Raw genomic sequence first — 22,946 nt, forward strand, 5'->3', positions numbered from 1 at the left:
TACTTCTTCAGCTGGAATTTTTAGTGCCATCTACCAGTTCAAATTCAGCTAGCAACCCAAACTGCAAAGACATGCATTTCAAAACAAAAAGTTGTTCTGTAGAACCCTACTGCTTCTTCAGACTATTTTAAATAGGAAGCTACTTCACTGTACCTAATCGCATATAAAGTGAGAAAATAAAATACCTACTGCTTATAATTCAAGCCAGAAAGTTTACAAATAAAAATGAGGAAGCACAGAATTGAATCAAGCAAAAGACTGGAGTCAGAAACATGTCACCAGAACTGTTTTAAGCTCCAATTCTCCACCTCAAAAAAGGCACATGGCACTGTCTAAACAAGCACTGAGAGTAGACTGAACAGAAATCTATTTTCAACTATGAATTAAGAGGCAGTACACATAGAACTATCCCTTACATGCCAGACACCAAGTTGAAGGAAACGCTTGGCTGTAGAAAGCTCTTCTGCAGTATGCTAGTACTCCAAAAATTTTTTCCATATAGTGCCAGTGACATGTGGCAAACCAACAGCATATAACATATTTTAGAAGCAACGACATTTAAAATCATAGCACAAATAATTGCATATAAAAATTTATTGTCTTTTTTTTTTTAAACACGGGTTTGAAATACATACAACCTATATAGCTAATTTAGTTAACATTTGAGCAGAGCTTTCTAGAAGATAGGTGATAATACAGAATTAAAGGTTGTATCACATTTTTTTTATCATAGCAAACCAGATTAATAGCTATGTGCATACAACAGCAATCAAATCATGTCTGCAGATGCTCTCTAAAATGTCTGTGTTTGGCAGCTTAATTTCAAATATCTTAAGCTTTCTAATTTTGGTGAGATCATAGGTACAGGTTAAGAGTACATTTATAGAATCCGTCAGCCCTTAAGTATAAAGAAAGAGAGTTTAAAAATCCAGGCCTAGTTCTCATGATTACTCCACTTACTAAATAGCTCTATGCAAGAATATTGCCTTTTTTTTTTATTATTGAGTTCATATCTATAGCTATTATCTAGTACAAAATTAAATAAAAAACAGAAATCATTCTTTCCAAGTGAAGTAAGCTGGAAAGAGCAAATTTTCAAGAGTAAATATTTGCAAGGACACTTTATATCTTATTCGAGATCCAAAGACTGAGAGCAAGAGCTCTTAGTTTACTGATTACTGAACTAAAATCTGTTTGCTCATATAGTCCTTGACCCAGACAGTTACTTATGTATGTGCCTAGTGTTAAGAATGGAACTTGTCTCAATGAAGTTTGTGGGATTATACATTATACCATTAAGAATTAGGCATATACTTTAAATGTGCTTAAATATCTTGCTTAAACTGAATGCTAACAGTCTTCAGGAAGAGAAACTGCAACAAAAATATTATATCAGAAGTGACTTTTAGTTTAATGAAATGGCACTCTTCCAGTGGAGTAACTATACACTGAAATATGGAAAGCTAATTACTTTGATTTAAGCTTTTGACATACAATGCTGTCTAAAACCAACATGCTGTTCCTCCTGGAGAAGTCTTTAAGCTACAGATACACAACCAAAACCATACACATGCACATGACAGGTGAATAATATTTTCCATTTTTAAAGTGCAGAGTTTCATTTACAGTGTGACAACATTCCAAAGTAAGCATTTCCAGACAACAACAGCCTATTTCTTTCATACATATTCATTCTTATGTTGCTCCAGTGCAGTATTTTCTAATACTAAACAAACAGGGATGAAATTATAGTAGCTAAATTGTGTACACTTCTTTCTTAATTTAAAGAGAATGCTGCCTAAAATAGAGGGAGTTTTTAATTAGTTTCAATCATTATCATAAGTACTTTATTTTGCAAAATACTAGAACCATAATTACTACAACCTGTCTGTAAACCATAAATTTAGAGTGCAAATCGGAAAACCACTTTATTTTAGAATGTGTGTACAAAAGCTCCTGACATGAAAAAGAATAGAAAAGAAAATTTCAGAGTGGGAAAACATTTTAGCAAACGTTGTAATTTTTAAACTTAAATGTTTAAATTTTAAAATAATGAAATCCATAGTTTTAGAAAGAAGCATAACTTCTTAAAATAAAGTGTTTATGGCTGTTAATTTTGAAGGAAGACCTCAGATATTTTATCTTTACTTTCTGCACAAAGTTTCCATGTCGTTTCTTATCAATTTTAGGGATAAAATTGCATACCAAAGGTCAAACCCGACAAATCCTGTTATTATCAAGACAGCGTTTGTGGTTTCTTCAACTGCAACGACGCTTGCTTCACCAACTTTTGTTGTTTTCTTGTTGCCTGGGCTTCCTGAATGGCACAACAAATCCTCTGTAAAGCAACATATTGAAAGAAAGAAAATTAAAGCATGTAATTTGCAGTTTTCTTCCATAAGATGCTACTAAAAATAGTAAAAGTTTAAATACTGTAAGAATAAGGTCTCTTGAGGAAAATTTGATATCAGATCAAATTAAGCAATTTTTTCTCTTCTAAAATGGATAGAAAAGTATTGAGAGCCTACCACTACTAGATTCAGTCTGAGGTAAAGAGCCTCAGAAGCCAACTATGTTTAGGCCAAACAACCAAGAGGTTTGGATTATAATTATCTGGAAATATAAGAGAATCATTCATGATAATTAAAAGAAGATATAAATGACAGCAAGCACTTTTGAAAATATTTACAATGAGAAGCACTCTCAAACTGGATAGTTAGTTGAGATCCACAGAAGGATAAATTAAAATAGAACCTAACAATAATTCTAAAATTATAAATGACTTAACTGAACAAATCACTGCAACTAAACCAGTCATTTTTATTTAATTCCTGACTCCAAACAATCTAACAGTTAAAAAAACCCCCACGTCTCAACTGTCTAACATTAAACTTATTGTACATTATGCATAAAATGTGTATACATAATATTAACATAGCGATATATCTCTAGTCTGAGAAAATTAATGTCAATGTGATATGTGTAAATGCCTGGGGGGGGAAAACAAAACAAAACAAAACAAAACAACAAAAACCAAAATGTACTGGAGTAGCTTGGATGGTCAGTCTGATTTTATCTGAGTAATCTCAGCATTTTGTGAAAGCTGAAGTGTTTGAAATGCTTGTAAATGCTTTTATTGAAATGATTTCAATAAAAGTAAAACTTATCTATACAACAATGAATATTAAAATAAAGAATAAGTTAAGCTAGATGAACAAATAACATGCATCAGGTGTACTTGAAGTATTTCAAACATTTATGAATTTCTGATAACTCATGGAGGCTGGGGAAAGATTCAGAGGACTAAAGAAGGGCAAACCTAAACCCCTTGTTTGTTTTTTAGGGGAGACAGAAAGAACAAGGAAGCACTACAGATAACCTTAACCTGATCTTAAAGATATTTGTTTCATGCACATACAAAGGGCACCTCAGAAATCTTCACAGAAGTGACAATTATTTGTGAAGCATACTCTTTTTTATGTCTTCCTGTCAAATTGGTATGGTTTTACAAGTGGGACCTATGCAAAGACAGGAGATGCAAAATGAAGAGTAATACTGATAAACTCAAGAAACAGAAATCCATGGGTAAATGGGTAGTATTGCACTTCAGGACAGAAAAAATTATTTTCAATGTATACATACCAGCACAAACACTAGCAAAGGAACAAGTAGTTAGGCAGTAACAGAAAAAAAGAGAATTAAACACAAAGAAGTATCCTTCTAGTGTGGCCTGCATGTTGTATACAATGTTCCAGCTTTGGCCATGACACTAAGATGTCAGACACTAAGACACAAACTAAAAGGATTTAAATTAGTTAACCAAAAGTGTGATTTGGAAGACATGCTGTAAGAAAAAGTTGAAGGAACTTTTTCTTTAGACAAGAGACAGTGAAGAAATAATATAGACTCTTCCAGTAGATAAAAAAAGTGCCTCAAAATAATAGCAGGTTTGTGGTTTTTTTTCCTTCCTGGTCTAACCCATGCTTTTAGAAGGCTTGATCAATTTAATAGAAGCAATTTGGCCCCTATTCTGATTCTAGCTGCTAACTTGTCATTTACTGGAGCAACAATTTCAAGTGTGCTTCCAAGATGCTGTGGATCTAATTGATTTCACTTTTGGTATCAGGGAGAACTCCTCCTCTCTCATCACCCAATACAAAACTACAGTAAGATGCCTGGTTTCCTAGGTAAATTTTTCTATTGTTGAAGTACCCTGGAATTTATACAAATTGTTAATTCAGCTTGTGTGAGTTAGCTGTGAGACCCAACCATCCACAGAACAAAAGCTCCCAAAATAAATCAGCCTCTCCAGCATCAATATGAACAAATATTTAGATAAATGGTAGAAAACCCAGGTGCAGAGAGGGTGGGAGTAGGAATTTAAGTAAGCCTTTTCACACAAGGTATACTTACTGGGTCAGTCCAGTGATCTTGAAATAATGAGGAGGTAGCAGAACTTCTGATTGTTCAACGCTAGAGACTATAATGAACCTAACCTAGTACTTTCAGGTATTTGAATTATTTTCCTTTAATGAGTTTTAATATACAAAACACAAGACTACGCAACTTCAACCTCAAATTATTATTGCATACAATCTCTTGAATGCATTAGACTACCTTGTCTCATCTTTCTCCTGGATAAACTCATTTTTCAACATGAAAGTATCGTAAACGGTCCTCAGGCACAGCAGCCTATTCTATAACGGGTCTCTGAAAGTTACCATCTTTTCTACATGCTGAGTTTCAACAATGGTTAACAATGCCATAAGGAAAGAAGATGAAAGAAAAAAAAAAAAAAAAGACTATACCCTTGCTGTAGTTTCATCCTGAAGCTGAACTGTCTTCACACATTCATGACCTGTACTGTCCTTCCTTTGGAACATCCTTTGATCCTGTTGCAGAGGGGAACAAAAATGTACTTCAGGTGACTCACAAAACAAGAATGCAGAATCTGATACTTAAATGGCTTGAATGTCAACTTCAGGTTAGATTTCAGCGTGGCCTCTGTCCAACCCAACTCATACTTTCAAGAAATCTTAAGTAAATCCTGTCTCATAGTCCCACGGTTAGCAGTTAGAACCATAAATAAGTTAAGAGCATGTTTGGACCTCTAAGTAGTGTTAAATAAAAAAAGTTTATATGCTTTTCTTACCAAAGCAGTTATTTTTAAAACATTTGCTTCATAGGAGGGACAGCGTGTAAAGTCTTCAAATAAGTAATCCCACTCTGTTGTTAAATGGCCTAAGATTTCCACTTCTTTTACATATATCACTCTCCTGTTCAGAAGACAAAAGTTAATACACAATTTCTCCCTGGGACTAGAACTTTCCCAGAAAAAACAAAACAAAATAAAGAAAGGAAACTCGTTTGAGAAGGCATTTTCTGTGTGGATTAAAAATATCCACTCAGTCACAGTGGAACCATATTTCCTTAACATATATTCTGAAATAATCACTTTGTCCTTAAGTCCTCATAGATGATCTATGATATCACATAGTATGCACAGGCCAACTTAACTGAAACCCACCCAGCTCTCCAAATCCAAACATTTTACTGGAATTGGATACTATAGGGTCATCAGTTAATTCAAACCAGTTCCTCAAAAGCCAGCCTCTACCAGATGAAGGTAGTCAAACAGCTACATACTAGCTACACAATGACACAGTTACTACTAGACTGACAGATGATCGGTTGCTACTGTTTACAGTTGCTAGCTAGCTGACCTTTAATTACTTAAAAGTTTCAATGTCAGCTAGCACACTAAGACAAAAACAGGTGGAGGTTTTGAATGGAGTTAAACTAGAACTTTTATGCATGTGGAGAGGAATCGGGATAAGGAGAGATGTGCACATTTATCTGAAGCTGCAAACAAATAAATCACCTAACTATCATTAAAGGACTTTGTCAGTATTTTGAAAAAGCTTGTTCAGCTGCAGCATGAATTTTAAGGTATGCTAGTTGTTATAAAACAAACATGGTGGGGTGACTCCACGAGTCTCATTATGGTTGAACCCCTCTCATACATTCAAGGCAAGGTGGATATTCGTGACATTTGGGATGTGGAGATCATAATCTATGGGTTCCTTTTCATTCTCTAAATGTATTTAGAAAGTTTTGAGTCCTCAAACTACATAACCAAGACTAGTAACATCTTGCATTCTAAAAATTGTCTGATGAGTTTAATATTGATTTTCAGTCATACAAAAACTTAAGACTCTATTTAAAGTATCATTTAATTAACAAGATTGTAAACATTATCACAACATTGGTTTGACTGCAAACTCTTATCACAAGCTAATTTGAAAAATAAGAAAAAAAAAAAAAAGAGAAAAAAGAGTATTTCCCTCCAGTAAGATGAAATGGTCACTGACCTCAGAGTAAAATGTCTTCCTAAATTAGTATCTAGTATTGTCATCACTACCATATTACATTTTCCATAAAGGAAACAAAATAAATTATTAAAAAAATTAGGACAAAAATGGACAAGGAAAGTACACATGCAGAGAATAGCAATCAGTTTAGACTTAGTCAGATGTCTAATCCCCAAGTTGAAACCAAGACAAGCCCTTAGAAAGTCTTCAAAACTTAATACCTATTGGTAACAATAAGGTTTGCTCTTCTGCTTCTTGGAAGTGCGCAGTGGTATCGATAGCTCTCTCTTTCCAGTTTTCTGATGTGCAATTTCTGAAACAGAAATAAAAAACAATTTTTGGGCTGTAAAAAGAAAACTCAAAGTGGCGTTTTCAATTCAAAAGCCTTTTAAAAAGTTACCTCCTTGAACTGGTTCTTTAAAGGCAGGCTCTCACAGTGTTCTCACTCCTGAAGCTGAGTCACTGAAAGGTCTGATCCATTCCACTCAAAAGGTGGAACATTGACACTGCAGTACCAGACTATTTCTTCAGCTTTAAGTTCCTTTCTGTGCTAATAATTGTTTAGTAATGTTCATTGTGCTACACCCCATGCTGCAGACTTGATTCAAGAGTGAAAATCCTGCAACAGCACCTTTAAAGGCGGCAGCACATGACTGAGACCCTTAGAAATAAACTATCAAGTTACAAATACTCAATGCACCTCAAGGTCAGGCTTCTGAAGCATTGAACGGACATACCTATTCAACATCCAAAATAAGAAGTTATATGAAAGTGTAGATCAAATTACTCATGACATTTCTGTTAGACAACTACAACTCAAGTGACAAACTATGAATACAGAAGTTAAAAAATTTCTAAATAAAGTACTGAAGTGCTTCCTAGCTATTTTTTTTTTCGGTTCTTCATTCATTTTTTGATTACATATTTTTCAGATTTCCTACTCCATACACGCTGTTTAACTGAAGTATAATATTTTCTAGAGCATGTCATCAGGTTTACAATACTCCATCAACTCCAAAGACCAGCATGGAAGACAGTCTCACAGTCATCCCTAAATCAAGCTCACAATGACACTGGCTTAAAGACAACAAGATTCACAAAGTGACACATCAACATATTTGTGGGAAACGGATACACATCAAAACATCATGTAGAAAAAGATAAAACTGTGAAATGAATAGTGTATTACCAATGGGAACCCAACCTGAAACTGGGTATGAGAATAAATCTGTGCCAACTACTGGTTCTCCTGCTACGGATTTGTCAGAAAGCAGGCAATCTGTTTCTGTCCACCCTACTTTGCTGCCTGCTCGATTAACTAATGTAACACATTAAGTATGTGTTACAGGTAAATGTACTTGGGTTACTAGTTTGAATGAATGTTAGTTTTCAGGACAGAAATGGTCTGCTAGAATTAAATACATGTTTTCTGTTATAATCCTGTATATATTTAGTAGCTGTAAGATTGCTAGAATTCATGTTCTGACTGTAGTTGTCATGTACATGGGAAATATGTAATTGTTACTAAAAACCTTATCTGTACACAGGTTGTATTAAATGCAGAGATCATGAATTCTCTGCTTAGCAAACCTACCATATTAACAGTGTCACATCACACACATCTGATCTAAAACCAACTACCTGCAGGCATGTTTGCCCTTCTCTTTGGGGAAGCTGTACATTGTTTCATTTAAAGACAAAAACTCTAGCACGAAAAAAACTGAAACAAGGAATATACACATCAGGTTTAAAGCTAGTTCTGCATTTATTTTGGACTGCAAAGCTAAGTATAGTTGTAATATGCAATACATACATTCCTATACTTCCATCATCTTATATCTCTGAACCTGCAAATCAAAGTGCCGCTGATGTTGGAATTCCGCGAAGTTATTCATAAGCAACTAGACAACATTTAGAAGCCAGCAATACTGGTAATAGTAGAGCAGTTGGATTACATAGTCTTAACCTTGGAAACAAGTGTTGGAAAGAGGATGTGCATATCCAGGACTTTGCCCTAAGCCTCTAGCCAGCAAAAGCATCTGGATCCCATTTATACTCAAGAAGCTTCTAACACAGCACTCCAGCGCAGTAGTCACAAAAGTCTGACAGGGTCACTAACCTAGTTAAATTGTCCGACAACCATGAGCTCTTTATATTTAAAAATTACGATCGTCATCAGTAGAGGATTTTACAGAAACTCTGATTACTACAGTCTTCCTAGGTCACCAAATAAAAATACTTACCATTTATTGCTAAGATCAAGAGCTTCCAACTATCACCACAGAGAATTCAACTGAGATGCTGAAATTTAACCTGCGGTACATGCATCTCAAACATCTACTCTACCCTCTACCATGAAGAACGTTAAATCAGTGCAAAAAGTCTTTACAAAATACACATTCCACTTGTAAATAACGTTTAATTAGTAAAAATGAACAAAGACAGTTATATAGGCATAATGTCAATGCATGTTAGCTTTGTACTCTCTAAGCCAATACAACCGCCTTTTTAATCATACAATCTGTTTTAATGGAAAATGTGCAGCTCCTGTGTAGGAACATGAGGAAACATTAGGAAGAATGAAGGCCATACATGCTCTGCCTGGATGCGGAACGCATGCCCTTCAGATCAATGTTTAGCAAGTGCCTGCAACTGGATGCCCCAAAATTGGTTTGATGTTCTTTATAGCAAAATAACATGACCTCCAATTCATTTTACAGTTGCTACTGTGAAATTCAGCCTCTGTATAACAGTAAATTTCTCAAGCTGTTTCTGACAAACTAGTGAGAGCAAATTAAGGAGGGAGGACTAAAAATTCAGTATGTTTTTAGTCATTCCTTGTAAAGATATATTTCCTTCTATATTTCCATAGCTGGATCTATAAAACTGGTAAGATGACAACAGAAGCTAAACTTGACTCCACATTTATCTGTCTATGATCAACCACGCAGGCTAAGAACTCTATATAGTTTAAGTAACCAAAATGGAAAGATCTTTTGTCAATTCAGCTTACTTCAGAATCAACTAAAAGAGGCTTCAACATTTATTTATTTTGCATTTTATTTTCATATATTTAAAAGTTCAACAGATGTCTTAAAGCATCATCATACATTGCAACTGACACCAAAAATCCTTTAAGCTCAAAAGCAGATTAATATTCAAGTTTAAATCAACAGCATAGTGTTTTCCTGGATTTGTTCCCTAGTGATAGGACGTTTTGAAAAGCATTTTAATTCAGCATTTTCCAGCAACCAAAAATATAGGGTCCACATCTTCTATAAAAAAATATCACTTTCTGACCATCCTAAAAATTTCTGAAACTGTAAAATGTACATGAAAGGAAGAAAAATGCCAGAAAGGCTGCTTATCTCAAAGTCTCTTCAAAACATCAGAAGAAAGATGGCAGCATAGGACTAAAATAAAAATATGAACTCACATTTTATACCTGAACCATAGCTATTTTAAAAACAAGTAAAAATTAAAGAAATTCAAAACCCACCACCATGTAAGACTGCAATTTGAAGGCTGCAATCCATATTCTGAATCCTTTTGTTGGATATGCAGAAGTGACACGTGCCACATATTTAAACAGATTTATTCATAAGCATGTTCCTCTATTTAAACTCAAAGCTTGGGAGAGAAAGCCTGTTTCTCATAACTTCAGAAACAATTGTGATAGTATTTTTATATTTTACATGCAATATGTTACTAAAGTAAGAGTTCCCACTGAGCTCTATGCCTAAGAGATGCAAAATTTCTCAAAGCTATTCTCAATACACCTGATAGACATCAGCACAATGGTGGTGGCATTACGTAAAAACAGGGTTGCACTTGATGCAAATTACTCCATGATCTGCACACTCTTAAAAGTCAAGCACCTTTATCAAAAGCTTTTATTTTTATGAGAATACTAGAGCACTTTAAAGAAGTTAAACTCATTCTTATTTACATGGAAAGGAAAGAACCAGTGCAAATTTATGCAGCAGAACAGGACTCAACCAGAAATAGAATCTGCAGTTTCTGGAAACTTAGCATAGTATTCTCTCTGCCACACACTGTCTCACCACCACGTCTCAATTATTCATTAAGTGTTCTGCATTCTTTATAAAGCTCCATGTTTTAACAGGGAAATGAAATGAAGTAATGCCATAGACACTGAATAATGTATGAATTGCATCCTGTCAGACCCTAAGTGCTGGGGTTAGAAGACAGTCTCCTCACTAGAGCAGGCAACAATACCTGCGTATTAAAAGGCAAAGACTAACAAAGCCAAAGGCATTCATTAGCTGTTGTAGCAAATCTCATCAGCTACAAACACTCCTCATACAAAGATTAACGCTCATGACAACTTATTCCTTGGAAAACAATTCTCCTAGAGTTGCCCTATTTGTTCTTTGATTTCTCCAGCTATACATACTGTGCATTTATGTTTAACAAAACACATTCTGTACCACTAAGTCTCACTGCATGAGCTAGAGACATGGCCTGCAAGACATCAGATCTGACTTTCCAGGTTTTGAATTGACTGAGCAGATCCCTGTACAGCCCATATACATTAGATCCAGCACTTCTGGGAAAATGCACTGCATAAACAAGTTTACACAAGTGACCTGATCTATTCCATCTGGCTACTGTTCTCATTCTGCACAAAAAAACTTCCTAGTGGAAAAAAGTAACTTGTCTTTTAAGACCTACATATATGCTCCTCCTATGCTGAGCTCTAATGTCTACCAATGTCTATAAATACTCATTTGTACGTGAGATAAGTGAAACATTTTTTTTGTCCAACCACTAGATAGTATTGAGGCATCCATTCCTTAAGGTAGCCTTACAAGGTTTCAACCTTGTAAGGATATATTTATTTTAAAGGGACATATGCATTAGAGTTAGTTAAAATAGATGAGAGAGTAGGGATTCTGGTTAAACTACTTGTAATGTTGGGTCAAAACTGGATCAAAAAATAAATAGCACTACCTATAAGTTGAGTTATTTGCAATTAAATTTGTAAATGCATATAAAACTGACTTTCTGACTCATCTTCCTTCTTAAATATCCTATTTCCTGTAAAGACGCTGTCCCCCTCTTGCTTGTAATTAACATTACAAAACAAAACCTTCCCAACACTAACCTCTACTGTAATAATCAAAATCAGTTAGTTAAAAAACAAACAACTGTATTCAATTAACTGACTTCTGAAAGGAAGACAATGTATTTAGTGAACTTTACAGAGGATTCATTCTTGGTTAGTATACAATTCCAATCCACACCATTTAGATCTAAGAAAAATACAAATATTAGATGTGCAGGAACTGCATAATATCCAGTTTTCAGTGTTAATTGTGCTACCTTTTCCTTTTTGATAGATGGAAAAAATACAGTGCAAAAAAATAAAAATAAGTCTCACTACATGAAGAAATTTGGTTTGCTTAGTATATCACAATGACTTAATTTCACTTAATTAGCTAAAATAAAAATTCACTAAATGTTTTTTTTTTTAAACAATTTAAAATCAAATAAGCTGACTGTTGACCACTAAATTCTAAAAAGGCATTAGCAGCAGAGAGATGTCTCTGCTCAACTTTTTTTCATGTATGATAGGCAATTTGCTCTAAGAACAGCTTGTTAAGCTTAGCTTGTTAATTTATGAGATGTTGTATTAGAAATTAAATTTATGGCATCACTTAATTTTGAAATATATTTTTTCTTATATATATGTAAATTCTTGTTAACAGCTGAAAGTTAACATTTAAGTATGTTGAACAGCAAAGCCCCAGAAGATTCTGTGAATGAAACCAGAGTCAACTGAGCTGGCTACATTTTTTAATTGATAAAATTTCATAAAGAAGTAGTAGTAGTAGTAGTAACTTGAAGTGATAGTGGTTCATCAGATATATAAATGACAGGCCTACGGCATATTACAGAAACCACAAATACAAGTTTTCTTAGCATTTATATGGAAACAGTATTTCTGTAGCATGAAATTATAAGCATTTGCACAGAAGAAAATTCCATTCAATATCACTATTTTAAATTTTGCACAAGTATCAAAATATTGCTTTTTCCCTTCATCCACAACCCTAGCTCTAAGAGAATGCTAATAAATGAATGAACTCAGCATCTACCCTACCATGATTTTTTCCATGTGCTTTCTGTTGTTGCCATTCACAAGGAGCTAAGCATCCTTAGAAAAATAAATATACATGAAATAAACCCTCGCTGTCTCTCTCATCTTACTCACTCATCTAATCTTACTGAAAATGGTTATTCAAGTTTGTTTGTTTGTTTTCTTAGCCTGGACAACATGAAATACTGTTTTATTCAACTGCTACACAGAAAAGATATGAATGAAGGGGAGAGGACATGTTCAATGCAATCCTGCCCTTAATGTAAATATTAAAGGCAGATAAAAGACCGTGACAGAAATAGAGAAGAAATACGGAAAACGTTTACTCCATCATTCCAGTTCTTGCTGCGTATGCCAGGAGAGAAAGAGAAAGAAGAGAAACATTAGAAATAGAATAGGAAATAAGGATTAAAATAACATGTAGAAGGAAGTAGCAAATATGCAAGTTTTGGTCTTAAAACGTTAATGTAGACAGTTATTTTACTCTACCTTTTTAGCAACAAAATAAGCATTTTAAGGTAAGTTTTAAGAATGTGAAGGCTGAAATACAAAGTAACTGGATTCCAGTTATCTAGGACTTGAAAACAACTGTTATTCATCCTCCATATGTTAGCCACTTCCAGATGTAGAAGCAGGCTAAATGTCCACACAACGCCTGTAGCTATGACATATTTATTGCTATTAAGAACAACATAAGGAAATACCAAAAGGTAATATTTTGAGATTTCATGCAATTACCATGCAGTGGTATCAACTGCTGATACCACCAAAAAAGAAAAGAAAAGAAAAAAAGGAATTTCAGTAGTTGTATTATATGCCAAGCAATTCAAGCTCTATTCATCCAATATAAAAGTAAGTTAGTTTGTAAACCAGCCTCAGCTTTGTTATTAAGCAAAACTTTAGAACTGAGTATCAACAAGTTTTTCTTGTTTCCACATATTCAAATCTTAATCCTACTACCTCCTTCCAGAGCATGAGATAAGCAATTACAGAACATAACGTGCAGAAGATCATTTAACAGCAATGTTGCCGTTTTCTTGTCACATTCAGCTTACTACAAGCACTTACTACAAGCACTCTACTATATAGGCTTGCCTTATGAAATAGGGTGGGGCAAATTTTTACTAGAGATAACGTTGCCAGAGATCCCTGGCAGCTTTTTTTGTAACATAATCCTTTATGAAACCCTATAGGTTAGAGAATTTTAACTGTATTTACAATGCAAGTCATACCTCAAATAAATCATAACCCTCAGCTTCCACCCTATCGTATGGCCGGATGATGCCATCTTCATGAATGAAACGTGGAGGACGGAGATTAGATACTTCTTCAGTTGATTCTGCCACCCTGCCATAGACAGTGGAACAGTATTCTGGTAAGCTTACTACAATTGTGAGTTTCACCAATATATCCTTAAAAAGTCACCCATTCACTTGCCACATATCCCACTTACATTTCCTGTGTACCCTACAGGTGTAAATAGCAAAGACACACTGTTAGTAGTAAATCCAAAGTAACATTAGCCAATTAGACAGCTACAGAATAACTTGGAGAAGTTTACTCCCAACCATGGATAATATACCAAGGGTTCTCATGTTTAATAACACACTTTCTAAAGGTCCTCTTAAAACACAAGAACCCCCTGATGTGCACTGCTAACCTCATTTCAAACTGGCAAGTTCTTCTCCAAAAATTTCAATGGTCTATTTTTTACAGTAAGTTTAAATGACATTTAGATATTTGCATTCAGCAGTACACAAACCTACCTCAAAAGTAAAATTTACACGTGATCTTTTAATTACTTTCTGATCAGGGAGTGAAAGGAGAAAATGGACTGGTTATCATCTACCTGAACTAAAACACTGCAAGATGTATTCTGAAGCAGCAATTTCCAGAGATCTTCATAAAATACATTCATTACAGGCTACTAGACATCTCTCAAGCCCATATATCCTACTGCTTATTGTATTTAACACAAATAATTGTGTGTCACTACTGGACCACTTTACCCCCTGGTATCCAACATATGGAGAGTACTTCAAAACTTCCTCTTGACATTTTACCTTTGAATTCCCTGGAAGGTACTGCTTGCCATATCTACAATGCCACCTGTTGGGCGGGCTACCACTCCTACAAGCCCCTTTCCAATTCCTTTAAAGAATCCAGCTGCACCTTCTTTTTTAGCCCCTTTAAAAGAAAGGGAACAGAAAAATAAATAGTTTTAATGACCTACTTGAAGACATTAACCACAGAATTAAACCATTACTGCTCCAGGCTGCACTAGAACTGTTTTGTATTGCAAACAGCCCACAGCAATTGATTACGTACAATCCACTTCCAAAAAAGTTCTCTCAGAAAAGTCACACATTGCTTCCTTGTCTGTTCAGGCATGTTGCTGTTTACTTACCAGCCTCCAAAGTCAGCATAACTGAGATGTTAACTAGATTCTCCTTCTCACACTTTCAGTCTGGACTGTAGGCCAATATATCAGTTTTTATAGGTTGAAAGTAATAACAAAATAATCTGAAGACTCTAAGATGCACAAGTATAATGGAAGTTAACTATTTCTATCTCAAAATGTCATGTTCCTGGTGATATACATAACTATGGCAGAGCCAAGACAGTGTTTAGAAAGCATGTGTGTTCATCCACCAATGAAAGAAGGACTACACCTCAAAGTATCTGCCAATAATCTATAAAATACAACAAAATAACATTTAACTTCCAACATTTAAATCACTTTGACATGAATTTTAATAAGAAGCATTTTATCTTGCATTTTTTCATCATCTATCATACTGATAAAGCGACAGTCTTCACAAAAACAAATACTGATCTCGGGCATAAAACCAAATTTGCTTATTAAGATTTCTCCAGCCTTTGGAGTCCCAAAAACCTTTTTCAATTGGTGCTTTTTAATTTATTATTTTTACTATCTTTATTCTGGCTTTAAACAATAAACTGGGTACTACAGCAGGCCTAACAAAATACATCACAAAGACCACCATTCCTTAATTCATATAAAGGCTGAAAAGGCAGTAAGCCAGTAACAGCTATAAACATATTTGAGTAAATCATCGTATAAGGTCACATTTGAATTAGAAATATACGTCTTAGCTTGCTACGTCTTAGCATCACCACACTTAGATTGGTATTTCTTAAAATTACAAAATAAATTGTAAAGTATTGGGAAACCATTTAAGCAGTGCAACCTTAGTGCTTACCTTCTACAGGTTTAGTGATTATGCCCGTCACACCTCCGACAACACCCTAAAATGAAGAAGATAATTAAGTTCCTACTTAGAAACAGGAATGCTATGGTCCAACTGGGCAACCAGTTCTCTCATCCTTCATTTTAAAACTTTATAATGAAGCTCAATATCGGAAACATTGTTTGGCTGGGGTTTTGATTTTTTAGGGTTTGAGTTTGGGTTTTTTTTGCCTAAAATGCCTGAAGAAACATTTATGCTGGCAAGAAAGACTAACAAATCTTTTGTACAGTAATCAGTCTTGTAATAATTAAGAAAGTCACTGTTTCACTTTCACTACTAACAGGAAGCTACCACAATTCCCAGTCATGAGTGATACGAGATATTCAAGGTCAATTAACATCAAATAAGTCTCTGGAAGACTTTAAAGGTCAAGTAAGTTTAATGACACTAAGGCAGAATAGTAAAAATCCACTGACGTAACTTCCAAATTTCCAGCAAAGCGTATCAGAAACAACTCCACAATGTTTATTACTTATAATTATTTAGAAATAAGTTGACTGTTTTTATTTTGAATGGAAAGTGATAGAATTTATTAGAAGACTTAATCTGCATTCAGGCAATACGAACTCTCAGTAATTGTTTACATGAGGTTTGTCTCATACTTAACACTTTAACTAGAAATAGACATGATCTTTCAGCAAACAGAACAGGTTCCCGATTTTAGATTGTAAAAAAATACAGGGGTTGCACAGCTTCTATTTCAGAAAAATCTCTCCAGCCTAATGTAGTACTTACTTTTATACACATTTTACTTGCTTTATGTTCACATTCTTTTAAGTCAAGAAACCTAGCAGTTTTTATAAGACCTCAGCACACAGAAAGCCATTTCTACTATGCAGCACATGCCCAGAGCTCACAATTCACAGCCAACTGACTTTAATGACAGAATTGACTGCAAGGTAAAATAAGGGCCCAGTTACTTTAATTAGGTAATACAACTGTTGAACATGAGTAACTGTTTATTTATATAACTCACAAGAGAAATTGGTGTTACTTCCTACACTTTTCCCTTCTGAGACCCTACCTTCAATTCCTCAGGCTGGCCAAAAATACAACCACAAACACTAAAGCTGATACACTATACTGAGTCTCCTATAAACCGACTGCCTGTTTGTCTCTCCTGTTTAGTTCATGAACTGATAAAGAAGACATTATCAAACTTGCTCGCACATAATTTTCAAGCGTGGATTAAGAGTTGGCACATCATACCCTCAACTTCAAATTCGTACCCGTAACAAGCCTTTTCCTCCTTTGGCCAGGCTGTCACCAAAGTCTTTTGGCTGCCGACCCATTTCCTCTCTCCGTTTCTGCTGAAATTCTTTATCCATAGTAATAGCAGCCAAGCCTTTTCCAACAGAACCAGTGATCCTAGACACCACCCCTGCTGCACCACCTGATGGAACAGGGCAGAAAGCAAAAGTTACTGTTCTTTCAAAATTTAACAGCAGACAACACACAAGAAGCCACAAAGTTCATAGCAATTTCCCTTCATATTCAGTTTAGATATTACAAATTCACAGAGTGGCTACCACCTGTTGTGCATGAGAAGACTTCAGAATCTGGCCTGAAATCCATAAATACAGCAAAAGGCAACTCTTAAATCACTTCAGCACATGCTATATAGCATATTGGATGGAATCATATTTTCTCTAATTACTGTAACACATTTAAATAAAAATCTAAGCTAACTGTAACAGTAGCTGGTCCTAAGAACACTTCTCAGGCTTCTCCAGACATTTTAGGACCATTAGAACTATTTTCCTTATTTATCCACAGCGTGTTACAAGTTCAGTTATACATCCAATGTTTCTCAGTTTGCTTGCTCAGTCTACAAAACAGACATTTAGATGGCCTCATGTCAGTTAGGTATGAATGATCTGCATCACGAATACTGGCAATAGTATTTGACAAACTTAAATACTGGTCAAAAAAATACCGTGTAGATATTTTAAAAATATAACCTTCCCTTCAAAATAAGAAGAAAAAAATCTAAATGCAAATTCATCAGTTAACCTAATTTATCAAAATAGTAACAATATGATACATACCCACTGTGTGTCCAAGAAGACTTTTAACACCAATTACAAAGCCTTCAGCAAATTCTTCAGGTCCCTGAACAGCACCCTAAAAATGAAGCTTATTATGAATAGCAGAAAACTATACAGTTATGCATCTGTTGCAAGAAAAACTAGCAATTCCTTTACACTGATGAAGGTAAGGCCATTTGAATATGTTATTTCTTTAAAGTTAACACAAAAATTTACTATTTTCTTAACTGTTCACGGTGTAGAGTACAGTGACAACAAAACTACAACCCTACCAGTATATTCAATCAGCCTACTACTCATACACAGTTCAAGAATCAGGAAGTCATACCTGGAACGGCTCATAGAAGAAAGCTTCAACTCCCTCAGACAAGCCTCTGATTAAGCCAAATGGATTTCCAAGAACATCTAACCCAAGTACAAGAACATACATCTGTTTCAGGAGCTAAAGGGGGGGGGAGAAACAAGAGCAGTGTTATTAGCTGTTGTTAAACATAGTTCCACATTAGAACCCAAGGTAGGTAAATTTTTTAATTTACTACCTAAGCAAGCTGTTAGAGCACTCAACTAAGTATTCCTACTAGAATGAAGACAGGCTTAGGCAAAAGATGCAATATGTGTATAGATAACTATTAGAATATTTCGGTGAAGAAAAATATAAACAAAAAGAACAGCAGCAATCACTTAAAATTCTTAAACACCTTTTCAGGACACTTTCGTATTTACATTTTTGTGATGTGCCAGACTCCTACTTCACTACCATAAAATAAAAAATTAGTAGCTATCAGAGGTATTCACCTTTCCTTTCCTATTTTCTGCATTCTGCAAGATACTTACTCAAAATTTTACACAAAGGCTTGACTAAGTAAACTTACTTGTTCACTATAATGTCTAACAACTCTCTTCATCAGTTGGTCTCTCTTGCAGAACTGATACTTAATTTCAAAGAAAGCAAGTCTGAAAGACAAGTAATCATACGTTAGTTACAGATACTCTTCCTACTTCTAAGGAGTTCTCTCTTTTCCTTCAGATAATCCTGAAGCCCTATTCTCTTAAAAAGGAGCCCAAACCCCATCTTTTCCCTCCATTCCCCCCTTTCCCCAAAGACTGTATTCACTTATACTAGTCAAAGTTTACCATGGACCCAACTATTAAATGTATAGTAGCTTTATTCAAAATATTAAGAAAAATCTTTATTAGCTTACTTGAAAATAAGATCATCTACGTCTGTTAGAGTAGCTCCAATACTTTTCAACAGCAAATTCAGAGAATGGATGGCTATCATTTCTTCCCCCTTATCTGATGCTTCTCCACCAGAAGCCAGAGACAGGCTCAAATGCAACTGTCAGGAAAGAATTAGTAAAACAGACGACACACATCAGAGAGCTTGTGTGGTGCACATGTAAACAAACCCATGGTGAAACAGTCCTAAGTGCATTTTTACTCACTTTGAGGAAATGTACAATTTCAACAAACATGCTTGAACTCACAATGGTATTACTTTGATAACACATGTATTTTTTTATATTTCCATACAGAGAAGTGTCAAATTTCCCTAGAAGTTTAGCTTTTGTTATGTTTACATCTGTAAACTTCTGTGCAAACAATGAGAGAAATAACTTGTTAAATAGGTGGAGCTTAATTCCCAGTACAAGTTAAATTTTAAATTCTGATTTACCTAACTAGCTCGTGTGTATTTTTGCAACTAGCCACTCTTTCGGGGAAATGCATGAACTTCAGAGAACCATCTTTAACACTGTAAGATAGGATTGTTTACGATCAATAAGACTCCTTTTTTAAAGGAAATCCACACACTTCTCTTAAGGGTGGAGAGGGCAACAGAAACTTATTTTCCTTTTCCCTTGTTTATCACCATAATCAATATTGCTCCCTTCTACCCCCTTAAAAGAGGGCATAGCAGTTAACCTGTATGATTTGACTTTTTCAAGATTCCCATTTTTGGTTTTTTTTTTTTCAAAAGGCCACACAGCCATTTTCACGGTCTTCCCACTATCCAGTGGTTTAGAATATTGGAGTAAGGGGAAAAAACAGGAAAGAAAAAGCAGCCCCTTCCTGTACTTAACAGGCAGCATATCTAGACATTTTAGATAAAGATGCAAAAGAGACTTAAGATTATAACTGTTTCTCCAACAACTTTAACCAGACTAGCTAGAGGATAATGTTAAAATATTACAATAGTGTCTTGTTCCTTTAGTGTTTTCCCTGGCTCAACATTCTTACAAGTTTATAAGCACAATCATATTAGAAAAAAAATCCAAGAATCTAAGTGTACCCTAACAGATATCTAGTGAAGTAAGTAAAAGTTGAAAAAAGTGCCAGAATTTAATCATCTGTATTGGGGTTTATGTCTGTCTTTTATACATTCAGTCAAAAGAAAAATAAAGTAATTTTTTTTTCCTCTAAGTTCTTATTCAATCTGACAGCCTTAGGGGAGCATTCTGTAGATTCAGAATAATGTATAATTACTGATGATCTTTCTTCCCTTGCTCCGAAAAATCTAACTGATTCAAGAGAGACATGAAGACAAGCCCATGAAAGTGTATTTTACTACAACTTATCATACATTACTCGGATACCTTCAGGCCAGCATTTTATCTAGCTTTCCTCATTATTATACCCATTGACTCTTCCCACTTAGCAATGGTTGAGTCTGTTTGTACTCATGGGCAACTAAGAAAGTTTTCCAACAAAGTATTAAGTTCTAGAGAACATTAAAAAATCCCCATTAGGAAGACAGCATGAAGACCTTAATTACCCCAAAGGTTGATCTGAGGATGTATTTACTATAAGGAATTAAGAGATCATTGATATAAAGTGTTTTATTAACCAAAACTATCTCTATTACATACCTTAATTGGAGAAATATGGAAATGCTCAAAGAAGCTGAGCATTGACAGGTCTGTTAGGGAAGACTCCATTAGCTCAGTGTTAAGTGCATCTACATCTTGCTGAATTAATTTACACTGGTTTTATTAAAAAAAAGAAGAAAAAATAGAACAGAAGTTTATCTCATCAACCTATAAAGCAGCATAATTATATATATATGCAATACAATAACATTATATATAAATGTATGTAAAAATATACATACATTAATATAAACAGCAAAAATAATAATCATAGCCAAATGTAATAAAACAGTTAACTAACTAGTTTTATATAACTGTACTAATACTTTCCTTTAATCCAGGATTTTAAAACAAAAACAAAACCAAAACACCACCACCACCACAAGAAAAAGCAACCACAAACAAACAAACAAAAAAACCACCACACAAAAAACCATCACAACAATTTCTGGGTGACTTTTCCAATTTATGCTATATCCCTTGATATTCCCTTAAATTCCTCAATCACTTAAGGTATCAATTCTAAATTAATTTAGAAATATTAGTAAAATAACTAACTTCCTGAGGTTCTGCATGTTTTTGTATTTCCTCACAAAATTGGAATTTTTATACAGTACATCTGAAGATATCATTTATAAGAAAAAGAAACTTGTAAGAATGACTCTCCTACTCACACTAGAACCAAATGTGACCTTTCTGAATACTATCCACCTATTTAAGACTTAGAGCAATGAAAATCTGTTCCTTCTGCTCTCTAAAAAAGATACTATAGACTAACAATTAGAAGCCTACTCTATAAACGCTAACCTTATTTCATCTACCACCCTTAACACTTTGTAGCCGTAGTTGACACAACTGTGTCAGCAATTAATGAAACATTAAGAGAGCAGAAAAGTTACACATACCCAAGTTATCAGTTACTCAAACTTGTCAATTAGTAATGCTCACAACCAACGTTTAACAGAAATCCCAATGCTTCACTAAAAATTATCTTACCATGTCCCTTTATTCACTGTTGTCACATGCAATATTCACTCATTTAAACTGAAATATTTAGAAAAATCACAACACTGTTACCATAAAGGCCCTGTTCTGGCAAAAATCAGTTTCTCTCATATGTTACCCTTTGTCTTTCAGCTTCTGGGTCTGTAGATGGAGTGAAAAGTTCACTAAGTGCTCCTAAAAATCCTTGATCAATTTTCAGTGCCATTTCCTGGATAAGAACCATGAAGTATCTAAAATGGGAAAAAACAAACAGTGTATACTTGTAGAAGTTTGACTTAAATATCACATGCTCACCCTACGTAACTGAAGTTTTATTATGCAATGTGGCATATTAAGACTTACAACCTACAATATCAATTGTCTATTCATAGTTAGAAGGGCTAACCAGCCTCACAAAGCTACACATTACTTTACTGTAGATTATTCATATCTTAATACTTCCAAAATTTACCTAAAAATATTAACCATCACCAAATACTTCTTATATTCATACATTATGGTTCCATGTGCTCCATGGATAACATCACCTAAACAACATATTTCTTCCTCTTATCCAAGTGCCCCTCTCCACAAGTCATATTACTGAATATTTATTTTATTAAAATACACCATCCTCAAATATTATATCCACACTAGTTGGGTACAGGCACTTGCATTAGATACTTGCATTAGTTTTTGTCTCATTTTTAGTACAAAAACTCAAGACACAGACATATTATCTAAAGAACACACATTTCACAATAGAACACACTGTATTGGGCTACATTAGAGACTGTACGAGCTGTCTGTTGTTAGAGCACCAAATGAACCCAGCACTGTACAGCAAACAGGCAGACATGCAACTCTGACATTATAGTACAAGAGGGAAATAATTCTGATTACTAAAGAATTTGCATAACAGTCCCTTCACGTGGTCAGTCCTTATTTTCTAAAAGTAAGTTTCTTTTAGAATTATGTTTTTTTCACTGGAGACGTTTAAAAACTCAATCCAAAGTCAAGAGTTGTTTGGAGAGGAGAACGTGAACTTTAAAACAAGGTTCACTTCTAAAATGCGTTAAAACTCTAAAATTGTATTACAACAGACTGTTAAACTCACTTGAATTGCAGTACTTTGCTGTATTCATTGAATCTAGTGATGACGCTGATGTCAATGAAGGGTTTTGGTTCTAAACAGGAAAAAAAAAATCTAAGTATAAGTAAAAAATAAATTGCCAAGTTACTACTTTCAAGGCTGAATAAATCTGATACTACTAAAGGCT

General features: G+C 34.6%; 1 protein-coding gene across 3 annotated transcripts in view; it reads right to left on the minus strand.

Annotated features, from left to right (window-relative positions):
- Positions 1–586: 586 nt before the first annotated feature.
- The window catches only part of VPS13C (vacuolar protein sorting 13 homolog C), a 100,287-nt gene continuing 77,927 nt past the window's right edge, over positions 587–22,946 (minus strand). For all 3 annotated transcript variants that reach the window (XM_072871150.1, XM_072871152.1, XM_072871153.1), the window contains 15 exons: positions 22,784–22,853; positions 21,806–21,917; positions 20,683–20,796; positions 19,018–19,154; positions 18,688–18,769; positions 18,144–18,257; positions 17,816–17,891; positions 16,997–17,160; positions 15,720–15,765; positions 14,559–14,682; positions 13,728–13,842; positions 6,593–6,684; positions 5,153–5,276; positions 4,809–4,892; positions 587–2,338 (listed from right to left, as the gene is read on the minus strand). In XM_072871150.1, coding sequence (XP_072727251.1) covers positions 2,237–2,338; positions 4,809–4,892; positions 5,153–5,276; positions 6,593–6,684; positions 13,728–13,842; positions 14,559–14,682; positions 15,720–15,765; positions 16,997–17,160; positions 17,816–17,891; positions 18,144–18,257; positions 18,688–18,769; positions 19,018–19,154; positions 20,683–20,796; positions 21,806–21,917; positions 22,784–22,853 — 1,556 coding nt within the window. In that variant the 3' untranslated portion in view covers positions 587–2,236. The remainder of the gene's footprint in view (positions 2,339–4,808; positions 4,893–5,152; positions 5,277–6,592; positions 6,685–13,727; positions 13,843–14,558; positions 14,683–15,719; positions 15,766–16,996; positions 17,161–17,815; positions 17,892–18,143; positions 18,258–18,687; positions 18,770–19,017; positions 19,155–20,682; positions 20,797–21,805; positions 21,918–22,783; positions 22,854–22,946) is intronic.

The sequence above is a fragment of the Ciconia boyciana genome, chromosome 8, assembly GCF_034638445.1.
Source record: "Ciconia boyciana chromosome 8, ASM3463844v1, whole genome shotgun sequence".
Classification (NCBI taxonomy): Eukaryota; Metazoa; Chordata; class Aves; order Ciconiiformes; family Ciconiidae; genus Ciconia; species Ciconia boyciana.